General features: G+C 52.2%; 1 protein-coding gene across 8 annotated transcripts in view; it reads left to right on the top strand.

Moving 5' to 3' along the window:
- Positions 1-16,736, top strand: part of GAS7 (growth arrest specific 7) — a 220,238-nt gene that overhangs the window by 105,894 nt on the left and 97,608 nt on the right. The window contains exon 1 of one of the 8 annotated variants that reach the window (XM_043583118.1): positions 9,850-9,973. The exons of 6 other annotated variants lie outside the window; for them this stretch is intronic. In XM_043583118.1, the coding sequence (XP_043439053.1) occupies positions 9,971-9,973 (3 nt within the window). In that variant the 5' untranslated portion in view covers positions 9,850-9,970. Of the gene's footprint in view, positions 1-9,849; positions 9,974-11,990; positions 12,285-16,736 lie in introns of those variants that run through there. One more of the 8 variants, XM_043583116.1, reaches the window with a different exon arrangement.

Below are 16,736 nucleotides of genomic sequence, written 5' to 3'. Positions count from 1 at the left end.
GAGAGGGAGATACAGAATCAGAAGCAGGCTCCAGGCTCCGAGCTGTCGGCACAGAGCCTGACGTGGAGTTCGAACTCACGAACTGTGAGATCATGACCTGAGCCAAAGTCAGATGCTTAACTGACTGAGCCACCCAGGTGCCCCCAAAAAACTCTTCCATTTGCAGCTCATTTTGTTTCATCATTCAAGAAAAGTTTATTGAACTCCCATAGTGATGAACAAAACGACCACCACCACCCCCCGAAGCTTTGACTTGGGTGGGATATGCCTTCTAGCATTTTCTAGCACTTTCTAGCACTTTCACAGGGCTGACGCCAGGCCCTGATCAGTCCCTGCCTTATGGAGCATGGGTTCCAGTGGGAAGTGCTCTTAGCAGGAGCAGAAGAAAAGTCTGAGGAGAAACGGATTTCCCAGGTAACCTTTCTCTTTGCTGCTTTGTGTGCATGACTTTTAAAATTATCAGGGCGCCTCGGTGGCTCATTCAGTTGAGCATTGACTTTGGCTCAGGTCATGACCTCATGGTCCGTGAGTTCGAGCCCTGTGTCGGGCTGTGTGCTGACAGCTCAGAGCCTGGAGCCTGCTTCGGATTCTGCTCACACTCTGTCTCTGTCTCTCTCAAAAATAAATAAAACATTGAAAAGAAGTTTTAAATTATCTTTAGCTATTTGTGCATTTGATTATTGATTTTAGTCTATTTGGTCTTTTTTTAAAATTTTTTTTAATGTTTATTTTTGACAGAGAGAGACCGAGCATGAGCGGGGGAGGGTCAGAGAGAGAGGGAGACACAGAATCCGAAGCAGGTTCCATGCTCTGAGCCGTCAGCACAGAGCCTGACTCGGGGCTGGAACTCATGGACCGTGAGATCATGACCTGAGCCGAAGTCAGACGCTCAACCGACAGAGCCACCCAGGAGCCCCTGGTCTGGTCTTTTTTTAAGTGTTTATTTATTTATTTTGAGAGAGAAAGTGTGTGTGCATGCAGGGGAAGGGCAGAGAGAGGGGGGGGGAGAGAGAATCCCAAGCAGGCTCCACCCTGTCAGCTCAGAGTTTGATGTGGGGCTTGAACCCACAAACTGTGAGATCATGACCTGAGCCAATGACAGACACTCAACCGGCTGAGCCACCCAGGCACCCCTGGTCTGGTCTTTTCTAACGAAATGCCTCTTACACTTAGTACATTGCCTTTTTTTTTTTTTTTAACTTTGCCATTGGGGGATTTTCTTTTCAGTGTAACCTGCACTTTATTGATTTAACTTTTTTTTTTTTTTTAAATCTTTTTTTGCCCACAAGCACTCATGTGGCTTTAGGTGAGCAATTTTGGCATAATCCTTACCCTCCTCTTCTTGCTTGTGTCATCCTTTCTATTTTGGCTGGCTTTTTCCGTTTATGATTTTCTGTTCCTCTTTCAAAGAGAGTTACGACTGCCTGCTTTCTAGCAGTTTCCCTGTGTTGTCTTCTGAATTGCCTTCTGAGATGTGCTCTTCCTCGAGCCCTTGGGTTCGGTGCTTCCTCACGCTTTTCCCCACGTTCCCGTGCCCCTTTCTAGTCTCAGACAAGGCCACATCTGTGCCCTAGCCCTAACCCAGACACGGTACATGTGGCGTGTCGTTGGCCTTGACCCTGTGTGCACGCGGGGGAAGGTTGAATCCCTTCTGAGGTCCCCGTACGTTCGGTGATACGCGCATCTCGCAGCCCAGTTCTGGCTTTCAAACTGGGGGCCCCCCTGTGTCCTGCTGTTGGCTGGCTGCCTCCCTCCCTGAGGTTCCCAAGCAGCGGCGTGCGTGAGCGAGCATAGCTTCCCCGGTTCCAGACCTGTGTGCTGCTGCTCGGCGAATTCACTGGGCCTGGCCTGTGGGATCCATGCCTTCAGAATGGTTACCACCACCCCCCCACCCCGAGCCCCCTGCTCACCTGCTTTCTGGAAGTCACTGCAGCTGGAATGGATGGTGGGGAGGGAAGAAGGGTTCTCGGGCAGCCTCAGTGCTCAGGTGGGGGCAGGTCCCACATCTCAAATTAGACACAGAGAGAGAGGAGGGTATAAAATGCTGGTCTTTTCCCACAACCAGTCTCTGGGTTGTAAGACTGTCCCCATTCGCTCCACTGGCCTAATGGTCCTCAAGGTTTCGGGGTTTTTTGTTTGTTTGTTTGTTTGTTTTTTGATTTTGATTGTCCACTATTTTTTTTTAAATTTTTTTTAACGTTTTATTTTTATTTTTGAGACAGAGAGAGACAGAGCATGAACGAGGGAGGGGCAGAGAGAGAGGGAGACACAGAATCGGAAGCAGGCTGCAGGCTCTGAGCCATCAGCCCAGAGCCCGACGCGGGGCTCGAACTCACAGACCGCGAGATCGTGACCTAAGCTGAAGTCACCGCTTAACAGACTGAGCCACCCAGGCACCCCTTGTTTTTTTTTTTAAGCTTATTTATTTTGAGAGAGAGAGAGAGCATGAGCAGGGGAGGGGCAGAGAGAGAGAGAGAGAGAGAGAGAGAACCCCAAGCAGACTCCACACTGTCAGCACAGAGCCCGATGTGGGGCTTGAACTCACAAACCATGAGATCAGGACCTGAGCCAAAAACAAGAGTTGGACGCTTAACCGACTGAGCCATCCAAGCGCCCCCACCCTTTCCTTTTTTGAAGCTTATGCAAGTTTTATTTTTTCCTTCCCATTCTTTCCCCCTCCTTGCCTCCTTCAATAGGGAAGTGACAGAGGTGCCCGCAGCACTGTCACGTGGCCCTTAACGGGATGTCCTCTCTGCCTTGCCCTTGATGGTCCTCCTGGGCCTCCCAGCGGTGACTTGGGCACACACTCGGGACCTCGCTCCTGCCTTCGTGGGCCTGGGGTTAGCGGAGAACTTGAACTTGGCTTGCCAGGTTTCAAAAAAGAACTCCTATAAACCAACTCACGGCTGTAAAAATAGTAATTTTACACGTAGCCTGAGACGGTGTTTCGCCCAAGTGGGCTCATTGTACCCCCAAGGCTAGGCACGGGGGTCGTAGACCTGTTGTGGTGGCAGTTCTCGAGTGCTGTTTATTTAAGCACGTCATGGGGGGGGAAATCCCATGTTTTGTGGATGTTCTGGCTTAGGACCAGGTTAAAGTCAATCTCGTTATAAGACAGGTTAAAAAAAAACAACTCTGGGTAAATAATAGTACAGCTGATACATAGCGAAGGCAGATCTGGGGCAGGGGGACGTTGAGCTGGAGTTTGGGAGACATAGAGCAAAGTATCTCTGGGGTCTCGATGCAGCCTGTTAGAGTGGGTGCCGTTTCTGATATGTCGGCTTGACCTTGGGAGTCTCTTATGGGATGGACACACGGAAACCGTTAGAGGGACCTCGGACCCACCCACGTGGAGTGCAGGCACCTCATAAGAGCCATCCGTGGGCCGAGTGGGCCTGGGCCAGCCACCGCATACAGCCCTGTCCTCTGTCCTCACCTTCCTCTACAGTGGCATCCGTCTCAGTCTCTTGCCTCCTGTCCCTGTGTGTCCTCAGGCTCACCAGCTCCTTGCGTGCTCGGGACCAGATTTCCACACCCACCTCACTCCCATGCTCCTTTTTCTGGAATCGGCAGCGGGGGGACCATCCTCCCCATAGTCAGGGAGCGTTTTCTTCCGCGTCTCACGTGGACACAGCTACCTATTTCTTCTTCTGATCCCGACCTTATTTGCTTTCTGTGACTCATTCCCAGAACTCCCTTCCATTCGTTTTCCATCATGGGGCCAGCCCCTGAGTGTGAGGCACCGGGCTGCATTGGAGGGAAGAAAGGACGAAGGCCGTCCTTGCCTTGGAGGGTCTCGAAGAGGGGACCGAGGCATGTTGCATGTGCTAATGGAGGGCTCTAGGGAGGAGGGATCAGGCCCAAGGAGTGTCAGGGGGCAGTCTTTCTTTGTTGGTAGTGTTATTTCATTTTACTTTATATTTTCTTTTCTTTTCTTTTCTTTTATACTTTATTTTTTATTTTATTTTATTTTATTTTATATTTTATTTTATTTTTTATTTTATTTTATATTTATTTTTTATTTCATTTTATGTTTTATTTTATTTCACTTTATATTTAATTTTATATTTTATATTTTTTATTTCATTTTGTATTTTATTTCATTTTATATTTTATCATTTCACTTTATATTTTATTTTATTTAATATTTTATTTTTTATTTAATATTTTATTTTATATTTTATTTTATATTTTATTTTATTTTATATTTTGCTTCATTTTACATTTTATTATTTCACTTTATATTTATTTTATTTTACATTTTTTATTTTATTTTATTTTTATTTTTGGGAGAGAGAGGGAAAGAGAGAGAAGCTCAAGCAGGCTCCACGCTCAATTTGGAGCCCAGTGTGGGGCTCGATCCCCACATGACCCTGGGATCATGACCTGAGTCAAAATCAAGAGTCAAGATACTCAACCGACTGAGCCACACAGGCACCCCATGAAGGATCTAATAATTCTGCATAAGTGAGCCCACCTCAGGGCTCCGCGATCCATTCTTTCTTTATGAACTCTGAGTCCACCCGGAAGACTGCACCCCGTCTCTGGGCAGATAGCACAGCTCCGCATGTCAAGGGCCAGACTCAGCCCAGTCGTGCCCCGATCAAGCTCTTGGAACTTGAGTGTATAGGCAGTGAACTCTACCCATATCCCCAAAGTGGCTTCCACCGTGGCCGGATGGGTCTCCCCAGGGACCGGTTCCGGCTTCTCTCGTCCCCTTCAGAACTGACTTTTACTTCCTCCCACATCCCCCACGTCTGCCCAGTTCCCAAGGCCGATTCTACTTCTCACTTAACGTCCTTCTGTTCTGGTCAGGCCCTTCCTTTTCATCCCTGCTGTCAGGAAACTTCTGTGTCTTCTGAGAAGCCTTCTCTGACCGTCCCAGCCGAAAATGGTCCCTCCCTCCTCTGGATTCTGAAAGCTCTTATTGTCTGCCGGCTTCTTGTTTGGCACTTCTGATAGACTCCCTTGTATAGTTCTTTCTGTTTTTCAGTTGTGTGTGTCTGTGCCGTATCTTCCACATTGCACAAGCCAAGTCCCTTTGTGTTACACCTGCCCTCATCTTCCACAACAGCAGCGGGGCAAAGATTGCCCGATTGATCCTGTGGCCGAGGGGGGCTGCCTCTCGGTGTGGGAGCGTCTTCGAGACCCCGCACCCCAGAGACCGCACAGTCTGGCGAAGGATTTTCCCCGTCATGGCTACAGCGCGTTTACAGAAAGTGAATCGTGGCCATAGCCAGTCTCCCGTATCCGTTATCATTATAAGATGACGAGATGTGTGCTGCAGAGGGTGGGGGACCACAGCGCACGCACGTGGCCTGTGCTGGTTGACAGTCTTCAGACTCAGCTGAAACAAAGAATGGTAACAAGGAGGTTGGCTGCATCTGACTCCGTGAAACTCGGGGAAATGGAGCTCGGTGGAAATGATTGTCGGTCTTTATGTTTGGGGATCATGGGTTTCCCACCATCTCTTATGGCTTCTCATGTAGAAACCTACCCATTTGCAGAGACCAGAAGGGGAAGAATGTTGTGTGCTTTTTACAAGTGACTCAATGATAGAAGACCATCGATAAAGCCAAACTCGAGGGGCCTCTGGTTGGAGACGCTAGGATAACCACAAACAGTAAACCCGTGAGAAGGTATTCATGAGTCTTACGCTCCCCGAGGTATCTGTTTCGGCGAACCCTCACAGAAGAAAACATCTGCAGGGCTCTGATTGGTCTCTGCTTAGCTCAGGTCAGAGCAGATTAGCCTCCTGTTTTATCGTGGCCCAGAAAGGCCCCTCGCCATTGGCTGGAGGCCATCCCGGGAGCGGCGATGGCAATTTCTGCGTGTTGCCTATTGGGGTGCATTATTGTCTGTGATCGTATCCTATTCACGTGTACGATGCAGTGTCAGAGAGGTGGCAGGGCTGAAGAACCTTAAAACTGCCCCCTCTTTGCTGCTATAAAACCAAAAAGTTACGGGCTGCGGGAGTGTGCGCGCGTATTTGAATTCCGCCAAACCTGAAGGAACGAAGAGGAGGGTCTCGGCTGTCTGGGTGCAGATGAAGTTTTTGACGTTAACCTTCTCCTGCGTGGCTGGGAGCCCGTTTCCAGGAGCAGAGAGGAGACAGGCTTCTATCCCTGCATTCTGACGGCAGGGGGCTGACCTCCAAGGTCAGGGTGTGGTCGCCACCAGGACCCGCCTCTCCCCTCTCACATCACAGAGGGGAGAGGCCCTCAGCCCTTGGAGGACTCTTTACTTCTTGGTTTAAGAATGTAGACTTAAGCCTCCCATATAAGAGAGACAGAAAGGAAGGGAGGGATCCCATAACCCCTTTTCTGCCTCTAGTCTCTCCCTGATATTTGATCTTTTTACACCCAAAGCACAACATTGGTAGTGTTTCCCTTACTCAAGATGCGTCCGTGTTTTCTGGTTTATACAAGGGAGTCTGAATCCCTAGTCTTGGTGCCCTCATGGCCTCCCACAACTGGACTCCGTGCATAACTACTCCTTCTGTCGCCTTCCATGGCCGTGAATCCTCAAACCCGCCCACGCTGCTTTCTCTCTGGGCCTTCGCTCCTGTGGCCACGTGGCCTGGAGTATCATCCCCTTAGCTCAGTCTCCTACCCACCCTTCCTGGCCCATCCCAAGGGCCTCTGTTTTCTCCTCTATTAACTGGGGACGATACTGGAAATTTCCTCTTGATTTGTTGGACCGGTTATAGGACACAGGGCACTCGAAGCACTTAGGACGATGTCTGGCCCAGAGCAAGTACTCAAGAGAACTCATTATCATCCCTGCAGCGGATTAGAGCCTGACAAGCGGAGAGGAGATGTTGGGCCCCTGGAGCAGCCACCCTGGGCTTTGAGAAGGAAGGGGGGAGCTCTGTGTCTGGGGGGGTGTATGTGGGGGGGAGAAGTCCAGAAAGGTGGAACACGGTCGCAGAAAGGAAGGAGTTGATGTGTCCGGGGAGAGGCACGTTGCCATTGGCCCTTGGGGGAGGGGGGGGTCTGAGTGTGCACACCCCTGAGCAAAGAAGCCAGTGATTGACATTAAGATGCTGGCCATGCTGCCTCAGTTTCCCCAAGATCGAACACCAGACGGACCACAGTGAGCCCTGCTTACAGATACCTGGGCCTTGTCTTCTTGTCGGGCTTCACCAACAGGCTGGGGCGGCTTCCCTTTCTGGACACACGTTTCACCTTCCCTGGAGGTTCTGTCCCCCCACCTGTGTCTCCTGTGATATGGCTGATGTCACACTGGCCGGGGTCCCTCGATCTAAATTATCTCTGTGGTACGCAGACGTGTGCGTGTGTGGTGGTAAAATATACATAACATTTTAGCCATTAAAAAACTTGTTTTAATATTTATTTATTTTTGAGAGAGAGAGAGAGAGAGAGAGAGAGAGAGAGAGAGAGGGAGGGAGATGGAATCTGAAGCAGGCTCCAGGCTCTGAGCTGTCAGCACAGAGCCCCACGTGGGGTTTGTCACCTTATTCACGGAAACTCTGTCCCCATTAAACACTAACTCCCAGTCCCCCCTTCGTCCCCTGGCCCTTGGCAACCACCATGCTCTTTTCTCTCTCCGTGAATTTAACCATTCTCTTCTATACAAGTAGGATCCTACGGCATTTGCCTTTTCTTGACTAGCTTATCTCACTTAGCCTGCTGCTGGTAGGTCCATCCATACCAGAATCTCCTTTCTTTCTAAGATCGAATGAACATGTCACTGTCTATACACACCACGTTTGGGTTACCCATTCATCCATGAATGGACACTTGTGTCGTTTCCATGTTTGGGGCTGTTACGAACGGTGCCGCGGTACAGCGGGGTGTGCAGGTATCGGAATCCCTGCTTTCCCGCCCTCTGGGGCGTATACCTGGGTGTGGAATTGCTGGGTCTTACGGTAATTCTGTGTTTCGCTCTTTGAGTTTTTGCTTGACTCTGTCCCGTTATGTCTGTGTCATTCTACGTTCCCTCCAGCAAGGATTTTTCCACCTGCCTGTTCTTTTCTGACCTTCCTGTTTTTATTTGTTGGTTTATAGTAGCCATCCTGATGGGTGTGAGGCGATCCCTCGTTGTGGGTTTTGCTGGCGCTTCCCCGGGGGTTAGTGATGCAGCACCTTCTCACGTGCCCTTAGTGCCGTTTGTCTGTCCCCTTTGGGGAAATGCCCTTTGCCCGTTTTGTTTTTGTTTCTGTTTTTTAATTGGGTTGTTTGGTCTTTGGTTTCATTCACTGTAAACGTCTTGTGGGTCCGGGGTAACCTCAGCTCCTGTTTTTCCAGCCACTGCCCATAGTAACAAAAACAGCAGCGGGCTTTTATCGGGTATCTTGGTCCTGTTTGCCGTGTGCTCCGTGTTTACGTGGATTTCCCCCCGAACCCTCCCAACGACCTTTTTGAGAAAAACTCTGTAATCGTTTCCCCCTTACACTTGAAGAAATCTGACGCCCTGGGCATCACAGAGAGAGAATAGGTGTGAACCCACAAGGGCTCCCCTGACTCTCTCCGTGGGTAAGCATTCTGATTTCTTCTCCCGCCCCCTGACCGAGGAGTTGGCATTGAAATCTCATCAGAAATACACCAAGTGTTTGAGGGAATGCTATTTCATAGGAGACCATCCAGACCTTGAGCCCTCTTGGTCCCTCTGGAAAACCATATTTACTCCGATATAAAGACTCCTTTCCTAAAATCACAAAGGTTTACATTTAAAGCAGACACAGAAATGTGTGGATTTCAGGGGCGCCAGGTGGCTCAGTCGGTTAAGCCTCTGACTCTTGGTTTCAGCTCAGGTCATGATCTCCTAGTTCGTGGGTTCGAGCCCCACATCGGGCTCTGCACTGACCGCATGGAGCCTGCTTTGGATCCTCTCTCTCTGCCTGTCTCTGCTCCTCCCCCACTCGAGTGTGATCGTGCCCTCTCTCTTTCTCTCTCTCTCTCTCTCTCTCTCAAAATAAGTAAATAAACTTTAACAATAACAACAAGAAAATTAAAAAAAAAGGAATGCGTGGATTTTAAGTGCTAAACCTTCAGCTGCTCCTAAAAGCTGTCTGAATGGAGTGATTTGATAGATCTACCCAGGATCCAAGTCTCTTGCCTGAATTCATTTAGTTGGTGGACGCCATATTGCACTCAGGGTCCAATCTTTCCTTCCCTCGTAGCTAACGATTCTGTGATCCTAGAGCCCCTTTCCTCTGAGATGCATGGCATTGCCCCTCTTTGTCACTTGCTGTCTGTCCAGGTTTGGAGACAGTGAGGACAGAGCGAAGGCAGGGGACCCTCGTCTTGGGGACACTGGCTTTTCAGCCCTGGAAGGGTCTGACACAATGGTTCTTTGGGGGAGCGTTCTCCATTCTTGTTATATTGGTTTTTATCTGGCCTTGGGTTCACTCACACAGCTGGGGCTTGGGGCCGAGGCCAGAGCCGTGACTTAGGGTTGGGAAGAAGTTGGCGGAACATTCCGCAGCAGGGCTTGGGCAGGCCCAGGGAGTCCTGCCCAAAATCCAGTGGACAAAGGAGGTCTTGTCTACGGGCCTAGGGGGGTGGGAGGCATCTGGTCAGTGACACAAGCTTGGCCATTGTATGTCGTGACCTTGGCCAACTTTTTTTTTAGCTGAGAAAGGGGAAAAAAGAGAGTGGTGGGGGCGGGGGGGGGGGGGGAGGGGGAAGCCTCCAGAAACTTTGCAACTGGAAAGTCCAGAATGCGCCCTCGATTTCCTCGCCGGACCTGGAGCAGATTTGGAAGGAGCTGTGGGATGTCGTGTGTTCTTTGTGAAAAAAGAGCAGAGCGCACAGCCACAGGCACACCCTCCGGGGTGCCCTGAGCAGTGACCCCGGGGAGGCCACTTGCATCAGTCTTAGTTCCTGCAGAGGGTACCATGGGGAGGAAGCTGGCAGGGGCCTGGCCTCGCGTCTGGGGACCTCGCATGGGACCCAGGACTCTCCTGTGAGCTAGCAGCCCCTCCGGGAAGATTCGCTCTTCTCTGATGGTAAGGATCAATTCGGCTCGCCCGCAGGTGTGACCTCAGCCTTTTCTGAGTGTTTCTGAAATAACTTTGATATCTTTAAAAAGCGGTTCTGAGAACCTCGGAGCGGGGGCTCTGACGGTAGAGCTTAGAAGGCCTGGGGGCCCCGTGTGCTCGGGGCCGTGCGGGGACCTGTGACGGGCCCAAGGCAGGAGCAGGGGGAGGAGAAGCCAGGGCCCTGGTGCGTGCGAGATGGGGAAGGGAGGAGGAGGAAGGTGCCCAAGGGACTGTTCACGGAGAGAGAGGGAGTCGGCTCCCTGGTTACCTGGCAAGCGGTGTGGTTGAGGCGTGTGACCCCGTGGTGGCATGGACTGTGGGGACTAGAGTCCACATCTTGCCTCCCTTGCTTCTCCCAAATGTGAAGCTTGGCTCTTCCCTGCCTGCCCACCCACCACGTACCCATGGCCACGTTCTAGGTGGGACGCTCTAAGGGGAAAACTCCCGCCAAGGTCATCGAGGATCGGCCCGGGGAACCTGGCGTCTGTGCTGTGGTTCCAGGCTGGTCTGGGCGCTTTCTGTCCTGTTTGCTCAAGGTGGCAGTGGTGGCCGTGCTTAGGGTCATGCACGTATGCTCTCCTGAGATGCAACAGTGGAATAGCCTTATTGCACCCACCTTCCTGCCTCTGGAAGTTAGACACCTGCCTTTCTTGGGAAGACAGACTTCACATCAGCCAAGACTCTAGTGGCCACTCTCTGGAGGCTTTGTGGACAGCTTGGGGGAGGGGGGCGTCCAGTTTGTAGGGGAAGGCTAGTCTGTCTCTGCACAGAGCCTTCTTCCAGGATATTCTCTCCTGCTGACAGGGTCAGACGGCATCTGGAATGTTGGTGTGGCTTCTGATGGAGGTCTGAACCTGTTCCAGGAAGAGGGAGATGGGACTTGTCATCCAGGGGCACCTGGGAAGTTCACGGCTGGGCTTCTCAAAGGTTAAAGTGCATCCGCATTGCCCAGGGACCTTTAAAATACAGAGTCTGGTGCTGGGGTGGAGCCTGGGACTCTGCATTTCTGGCCAGCTCCCAGAGGACAGCTGTGCTCCTGGTGCAGGGGCCCCACTTTGGGGATGATGTTTGTAAAGAATGCAGACTTGCCAGTCACCTTCTGATGGAATGTTGGGGAGCATTGGGGGTTCCGGGGGTCTGGCCCTGGCCGCAGGCCATGGCAGGGATGTTCCTGGGGAAGAAGGGATCAGTAAAGAAGGTGTACCCTAAGGGACCTCCAGGGAGCACGGGGAGAGCTCAGGTAAGCTCTCGGGCAGGGACTGAGGCCTGCGGTGCCCGAGCTGAGGTGGACAGTTCGAGTCCCGGCGTGTGTGGGGAACATCTATCTGCTACCAGGCTCAGAACAAGCCTGAGCTGGATGCGGGGTGAATCCCAGCTTCTGGGGAAAGTCCAGGATGTCAGGAATCTGGTCGCTGAGCACGTAGAACTCAATCGTGTGTGATTCTTGGAATGACTGGGAAGGTGCCGACAGGCCCATCAGGATGGAAGAACTCACCAGAATTCACGGTGCTCTGAGGTCGTGAGGCAGAATCGCAGGTGTTCGGGGCCCAGGCAGCGTGCTGGGTCCGCTCTCGTGCCCCTGAACCTGCGTCTGTACTTGAATGTGACTTTTTTTCCCTCTTGCAAAAGCTGTGCGTCCTTAAAGCAGACAGATTAAGACCAACATCCAGAATCATTGAGTATTAGGATATATAAAGAGAGGAAGGAAAGAAAGGGAAACCTGAGAAACCCTTGGAGACCATCTGGTCCAACTTCTGTATTTTCGAGATGAGGAAATTGAGGCCTCCCGGCAGAGAGGAATTGCTTGCTCAAGATCTCACAGCAAGGCAGCGGCCGCGGCCAGGCCCTCGGGCCTCCCTGTGCACCTCTCACATTCTCCGCCCGGAGCTACAGAGCGGTGCGGGGTCGGGGGGGCGGGGGTCCCAGCCTTGGACGGCGATGTCCTCGGCGGTCGCCATCTATCTGGGACCCGTAGCAGAGTTCAGAAAGGTCGGCTGAGCTGGGTTGTTGCAAGGGTGCCCCTTGCTGACCCGTGGAGACCGTCGCCGCCTCTGTTAGCCTTCCTCTGCCTCCAGTGCCTGTGGTTCAGAACCAGCCAGGACTCGCTGGGAGCCAGCCCGCGGTCACAGGTTTTTGAGTGGAGCCACTTGGAGCGCCGTGCCACACGGTGGCTGAGATGAACCTCCTTGGTGACCACACGTGCTGCCCCTGGAGTTTTGGTGCCCGTGAACCTGCACCTGGCGGCCGCCAAGCTGAACCAGCTGGATCGCAGCCACAGGTGGGCCGTCAGACCCCCACCTTTGTGCCCCAATGGGTTCCAGCCTGCCATTTTTAAAAAAATGTTTATTTTTTAGAGAGAGAGAGACACAGAGTTGGGGAGGAGGGGAAGAGAGAGGGGGAGACACAGAATCCGAAGCAGGCTCCAGGCTCTGAGATGTCAGCACAGAGCCCAACGCGGGGCTCGAACTCACGAGCCTTGAGATCATGACCCCAGCCGAAGTCGGACGCTCAACCGACTGAGCCACCCAGGCCTGCCATTCTTTATAGTGGCACCGACTCCCCGCAGAAGCCGGCTCGTGTCCCTGAGCATCTGGGGGCTACGGTGGTGGCCCCTGCCCCGGGATCCCCTTTGTGGCGGGCAGGCTGCTTTGCGTGAGCTATTGAGCCTGTGACTCCCTGAGCCAGCGGCTTTCAGCTCCTTTCCTCTCTTCTGAACTTCTGAAGTCCATTCTGAAGGCAACAGAATGCTTGGTAAATGTGGGTACGGGGTTTCCTGCAGGGGCAGAAGGACTTGAGAACGTACTAGAAACAGTGGCGTGAGGCCCCTGGGGTTTTTGTACCCTAATACTAAAGGAAGGCTGGGGAGGGGGATTCAGTAGTATTTCCTTTTCTCCCCGCCCTGCCACCCACCTCCCCCCCCAATATCGAGTGTTGGCCAGGGGTCCTCTCCCTACGGGGAGCTGCACTGCTGGTGAACGATCGTCAAAATATCCTACGGAAGCATCTCCCAGGGCAGGATAATGGATATCGTTACTGGTGTTAACCAGTGTGGAAAATCTAGGTTACCTTTTGAGATCCTTTGCAACTAAGAGGAGTGCTAAACCCCAGCCCACCTACTTCTTGTGACACATAGGGACATGATCAGCCCTAAAGAGGCCCAGACAGTGACTTGGAATAAAGGGGAAGAGAAGATTGAGTTCGGCCCTCCCGTATGGGCTTGAGGTTCCCGTATGGGTTTAATACAAGTTAGTGTCCTGGTTTGGGCATAAATTTTCTTTCCTTTTCTTTTTTTTTTTTTTTTGAAACATTTTTTTAAAAGTTTATTTATTTATTTATTTATTTTTTAATTTTTTGTTTTTTTTTTTTCAACGTGTATTTATTTTTGGGACAGAGAGAGACAGAGCATGAACGGGGGAGGGGCAGAGAGAGAGGGAGACACAGAATCGGAAGCAGGCTCCAGGCTCCGATCCATCAGCCCAGAGCCCGACGCGGGGCTCGAACTCACGGACCGCGAGATCGTGACCTGGCTGAAGTCGGACGCTTAACCGACTGCGCCACCCAGGCGCCCCTTAAAAGTTTATTTTTTGAGAGAGAGAGAGAAAGTGCAAGTCAGGGAGGGGCAGAGACAGGGAGAGAGAGAGGATCCCAAACAGGCTCCATGCTGTCAGCACAGAGCCCGACGTGGTCTCAAACCCACGAGCCGCGAGATCATGACCTGAGCCGAAGTCGGATGCTTAACCGACTGAACCACCCAGGCGCCCCCGGGGCATACATGCTCGTGATTTCCGATTTTTGTAAAATCACTTTACTGGCATCTTAGATAGCACATCTTTTCCCCCCGAGTTCCGAGTAGGGTTTGGTTGAGCAAACTTTCCTTCTCTGGACCAAAAAACGTTTTGGGGAAACATGCCGGGGGGGGTGTGGGAGGAAGGTAATATTTCATCTTGTTGGGAGGTCTCTGTCCTCTCTTGGGTATGTGCCTGACCCTTTTGCAAGCTCGCGCTGGTCATTTAAATGCCTTGAAATTTCCCTTGCGGTGGTTTTGGGCCCCGTTACGAAATGTGTTCCTCGGGTCATAGGACCCTGGTGTTGGAGGGCCGGTTTTAACAGATGAGGAAACGGGGGCCCAGAGAGGCAAAGGGAACTGTGTAAATTAAAACTCGCTGTCTGGGAACACGGTCTCCTTAGCCCAGGCCTGCATGCTTTCTAGAAGCCGAGGCTTTCTGTAAGTCCAGAGGTTGGAGGTAGGACATCAGAATGGCCCGTGCTGTTTTTATCTGCCAGTGAGGGGGTGGGAGGAACGGAGCCAGCATCCCTCGAAGTGGAGAGTTGGAATAAAATGGCCTTGTTTGTTACAAGCTGGTGAGCAGAATCATTCAGGTTTTCCTGCTTAGGGACCAGAAGTTGGAACAGTCTGCCGGGATCATGCTGCCTCGCTCGCCCTTTATAGCTTTGAAACATCAGGGCCAAACAGATCGATCTTAGAAGTGGGGCAAGAAGTTAACGGGCTTTCTTTGGGGTTTCCTAAGCCCCTCCAGGCTCCATGGTACAGCCTCTCGTCTTATCCCTGGAACTGTTCCTTTTATTTTTTATTTTTGAGAGAGAGACAGAGTGTGAGCAGGGGAAGGGTAGAGAGAGAGGGAGACACAGAATCTGAAGCAGGCTCCAGGCTCTGACCTGTCAGCACAGAGCCTGACGCGGGGCTTGAACCCACCAACTGCGAGATGAACCATGGGACCAACGCGTGGCTCGAGCTCATGAACCATGGGACCAAGACCTGAGCCGAAACCGAGAGTCAGACGCTCCACTGGCTGAGCCACCCGGGGGCCCCATAGTGTTGTTTGGTCAGTGCGGAGATGGTTCTGAGAGATGGTGACGAGTGGGTATCTCTTGGATCCCTGTCATGATGTACGGTGTTGCTGGACGGATGGCCACCAGCAAAAAAGGACGAACCCTCTCAGAAAGGAGGTGTTGGCTGACATCCAGGGTTCCTCGTTCCTTGCACCGTCTCCTCCAGAACCCTGTACCTCGGCCCCTCTGTCTTGTATCCGGACGGCAGGTGCAGCAGTCACGGAAATGTCTTTCTCCGGCATCAGTCAAGGAAGGGCTCACACAGGAATGTGCGTAAGACCCGAAGAGAAGTCACTTCCTACATGATGGATTCCTTCCTGCCCTCCACTGCTTGACCCCAGGCACTTGAGGGCCATGACTTGGCTTCTGACACAGGAGGGGCCGCCTGACTCAGCCTTGGAGTTTTGCAGGATCGTTCGCAGACTTGCCCCACTGGGGACCCCATGTTTTCCAGCTTAGCAAGCTTTCCCGTGAGGGCTGACTTCCTGTACTCTTGCACAGACTAGATTGTAATTGTGTTAATCAAAATTCCTGGTTAACCAGATCACTCTGTTCCTTTTTAGGATCAGAAAATAGAGTGTATTGTTCTGTGTCCTCTCCCCGCCCAGTCCTGAAAAACAGGCCCAGGGAGGCACTGAGGGGCTTATGGATGGATATTCAGGGCGGCCAGGACCGTCGCTGAGTCTTTCAAAAGGATCCAGACACAAAGCGGGGCGGGCTCCAGGCATGTGGCTGGCAGCTTTGTGCTGGGAGAAAGCTCTTATGGCATTGATATCTACCTCTGTTAGTGGGTACCAGTGGCACAGGTGTAAGGCTCCCTCTAGCAGCTTTGTGGATGGAGGGCAGGGATGGGTGGGGTGGGGGGATGGGATGGAAGAAGGTAGCCCGTGCAGGCAAGGGTGAGTATGACAAACACTCCAGGGGGCCTGGAGCTGGGGAACCTGAGTGAGTCACCCTCCGGCCACTTGTAGATAGGATCCAGGAACGCTTCATGGGGGTGGAGGTGTGGCAGGAGTGAGAGAGAGATTCCAGTCACTGAGATGTGCATTACTGCTGCAGGCATGACCCCCCCCCCCCCCATCCATTCACCCTGAGCAGTGAGGCCAGAGGAAGAGTCCTGGGGACCTTCGCATCTAAATGATGAAAGCCCGATTTGGAAAGTTCCTTTAAGGGGCTCCAGGAAGCCATGTTAAAGGTGATTTCTTTGCTTTTTTAATGTGTGTTTATTTTTGAGAGAGAAAGAGTGGGGGGGAAGGGGCAGAGAGAGAAGGGGACAGATGATCCTCCGTGGGCCCTGCGATGTCACAGCACAGAACCCGACGCGGGGCTTGAACTCACAAGCTGCGAGATCATGATCTGAGCCAACGTCGGACGCTCAACTGACTGAGTCGCCCGGGCGTCCCCAGAGGTGATTTCTTATAAGAGCAGTTTGAGTAGACACATGAAGAGGTCTGGCAAGGCCTTTGATGAGTGGGTCCCGTTCCCTGAGAGCTGGTGCACACGGAGAAGCAGAAGGAAGGAAGGCATCGTGCCAGACAGTCTGGCTTCCCGAGCACGGCTTTGGCCTTGGCGATGCTCTGAGGGTGGTGCAGATCAGGACTCGGGGAAGCCTGGATTCCCACTGAGTTTTCCCTTAGCCAGCAAAGGGCTCTGATGCCACTCTGTCCTCTTTAATGGATTCTGGAGCTCAGGACTCCCTGTGGAAGCCTGTTGCCCATGGGGCCAACGAAAGGTGGCTGGAGGTCAGACTCACGACCCCTGGAACCAAGAAAGGTCTGTGGTCCCCAACGAGTCCTGCCCTTCCGTCCCATTCCTTCTGGCCGGCAACCTGTCATTCCCCAGGAAAGCAGCAAGAGCAGATCCAGATGCTGGAGGATGG

This window comes from Prionailurus bengalensis, chromosome E1 (assembly GCF_016509475.1).
Source record: "Prionailurus bengalensis isolate Pbe53 chromosome E1, Fcat_Pben_1.1_paternal_pri, whole genome shotgun sequence".
Classification (NCBI taxonomy): domain Eukaryota; kingdom Metazoa; phylum Chordata; class Mammalia; order Carnivora; family Felidae; genus Prionailurus; species Prionailurus bengalensis.
The sequence above is the reverse complement of the archived record's forward strand: the minus strand, read 5'-3'. Positions and strand labels throughout refer to the sequence as shown.